The sequence below is a fragment of the Carlito syrichta genome, unplaced genomic scaffold (assembly GCF_000164805.1).
Source record: "Carlito syrichta isolate Samal-C Ts95f unplaced genomic scaffold, Tarsius_syrichta-2.0.1 Scaffold303343, whole genome shotgun sequence".
NCBI classification, from domain to species: Eukaryota; Metazoa; Chordata; class Mammalia; order Primates; family Tarsiidae; genus Carlito; species Carlito syrichta.
The window spans coordinates 444905-447571 of record NW_007247439.1 but is presented as its reverse complement, the minus strand read 5'-3'; the positions used below and the strand labels follow the sequence as shown (position 1 = coordinate 447571).

Below are 2667 nucleotides of genomic sequence, written 5' to 3'. Positions count from 1 at the left end.
AGATGAGGTCTCGCCAAGTTGCCCAGGTGGGTCTTGAACCCTTGGGCTCAGGCAATCCTCTCACCTCAGCCTCCCAAAGTGCTGGAATTACAGGCGTGAGCCACCGTGCCTGGCTGTTTTTTTTTTTTTTTTTCTTTAATCAACTTTACTGAGATATAACTTAGGTACTCATGGAAAATTCTGGAACAAGTTCACCCAGGAACTACTTCAACACATCAGTCAGAATGCGTAAACCAGATCTGTTTTTCCTTTGCCCCAAACCCTCGGTGACTTATCTTCCTGTAGGTGTTATGGGCTGAATCGTGCACCCTCCCAAATTCATATATTGATGTCCTAACCCCCAGTACGGCAGAACGTAACCTTGTTTGGAAAAAGGGTCCTTGGGATGTAACTAGTTAAGTTAGAATGAGTCATTCAGGAAGAGGGCAGGCCCCTGACCCAATAGGTCTGATGTTCATATGACTGGTGGTCCAGTATGGCTGGAGTGCAGTGGTGTGCTCATAGCTCATTGTAACTTTAAACTCCTGGGCTCAAGTGATCCTCCAATTTCAGCTTCCTGAGTAGCTGAGACCACAAGAACGTGGCCACCATGCCTGGCTAACTTTATTGTTTTTACTTTTTGTAAAGACGGGGTCTTACTCTGTTGTCCAGGCTGGTCTCAGACTCTTGGGTTCAAGCAATCCTCTCACCTGGGCCTCCCAAAGCTCTGAAATTACAGACATGAGCCACTGTACCCAGCCTGCTGTTTTTCTAAAAAGGAGAAATTTGGACATGGACACATACACCTTGCGAGAATGAAGGTGGAGATCAGTATGGTGCAGCAGAAGCCAAGAACACCAACGACACCAGCAGACCACCAGAAGCAGGGTAGAGGCCTGGGGCAGGTTAACTGGCAGCCCCTAACAGACAAGTACCGGGAGTAAAGCCAGAGTCCTTACCCTGACCCGTGGCCTGCCAGTCTGCCTGCTTCTGCCTCTGCCCCTTGTTTGTTAATATTTTTTGACTGCGCCTCCCACCAGAATGTAGCTCACAAGGAATGGGACTTGTCAGTCTGTTTTCTGCTGCACCCCCAGGGCCCAGAACAACCTAGCATGCAGTAGGTGCTCAGTGAACATCTACTGAATGACTGGAAGACAGGCCTGCGTTTGTGGAGGGTTACGTGGAGGGCCTGGAGGCAGCGTAGCCAGTACCGGCTGGGAGGGAGGTGGCAAGCGTGAAACCAGAGCCGTGGCCATGGGCTGGCAAGGAACAGATGGGTGTGAGACCCCATGGGGGGAGAAATAGGAGGACTGAGATTGAGAGACTACAGATGGGACGGAATGGAGGAAGGTGGCAAAGACGAGGCTAAGCTGGGATGACAGGAAGGTGCTGACTGCTGGCCATGCGGTCCTGCACAGGGACCAAGCGCCTTGGGGCCCTCGGAGTTGAATTGTTCCACTGGCTCGAGTCTGGAGCCTGTCTGCACATGCTCTGTGACACTGGAGAAGTTACTTATTAACACCCCACCTCGTGGGTCTTCCATGAGAGTGGTGTGATGACGGAAAACTGCCTGGCCTGGTCTGCAACCTGTCCAAGTGTTAGCTGGCTGGGGAAGAGGATGCCCCATGAGAGGTGTCCTGTGGACCTGTGAACGTGGGGGACGTGAGCCTGGATGTGGGGGAACACGAGGCCCAGCCATGGAGCAGAGGGAAGCGGGGAGAGGTGGTGGAGTCACAGGAGAGGTCTAAGAGGTCGGTGGGAGAAAGATGGCTGCTGGACAGGCCTGCCCTGTCTGGTGCTGCAGAGGGAGACTAGGCAGGGTCTAGGGTGTGTGTGCGTGTGTGTGTGTGTGTGTCCACCCCCAGAAAGAGTGATAACTAAAAGTGATAACTAAAGATCCCCCCAAAGGAGCTGACCCTCTGATTTCACCTTTGCTTGCAACTCCTGGGACAGGTTGCGGTGTTGAATTTGGCATCCCCAGACCTAGGTTCTGCAGCGACTCTGGGGCACTGAAAACCACCCTCCCCAAACTTGTAAGTTTCCCCAAGGTCCATGGAGTCCCTTGAGGTTGGAGGGCTGCTTTTCAGCCCCGAGGGGCCTTCCTCAGAAGCCGAGGCCACAATCTGCACTGCAGAAAGTCACCCAAAAGAGAAAAGAGGAACAGATCGATGTGGCGGAACCGGAAAAGCCTGTTCCCACCTTCCCCTTAAGACCCCGTGAGAACAGCCATCCTCCTGCAGGTTTCTGGGTTCAAGGAGCTGGTGCTGGGGGGTGAGGGTACAGATGGAGAAAGAGGAGAGGATGGGGGGGCGGAGTGGGAGGCCGTGGGGACGCCGGGGACTCACATGAGCTTGTTGCAGACCGGGGGCAGGAAGGAGGCCCGGTTCTCCCGCACCCATGACCTCACCCTCACGGGGCGCTCCATGCCTGCCCGGCTCGTCCTCTCCCTGCGGCGCTGTCCTCCTGCCGGGGTGCAAAGGGCGTCGCCACCCCACGACCACGACCCCGCGGGCCTGGCCCCTCGGGGACTTTGGTCGGAGCCCGCCCCCTGCGCGCCGCCCACGGCTGCCCGTGCCGATGCCCGGGCCGGTCAGCCTCCGCGCGCCTGGGGCAGCGGCTCCCCCGTCCCCGCCCACCTCCTGGGGGCGTCCCGCCTGGCGGAGGGCACAGGGTCCAGGCCCCTTCTGG

General features: G+C 56.5%; 1 protein-coding gene across 1 annotated transcript in view; it reads right to left on the bottom strand.

Moving 5' to 3' along the window:
• HAAO (3-hydroxyanthranilate 3,4-dioxygenase) overlaps positions 1 to 2442 on the bottom strand; it is a 17028-nt gene extending 14586 nt beyond the window's left edge. Inside the window, exon 1 of the mRNA XM_008058447.1 lies at positions 2325 to 2442. Within this exon, the coding sequence (XP_008056638.1) occupies positions 2325 to 2404 (80 nt within the window). The 5' untranslated portion in view covers positions 2405 to 2442. The remainder of the gene's footprint in view (positions 1 to 2324) is intronic.
• Positions 2443 to 2667: the final 225 nt, after the last annotated feature.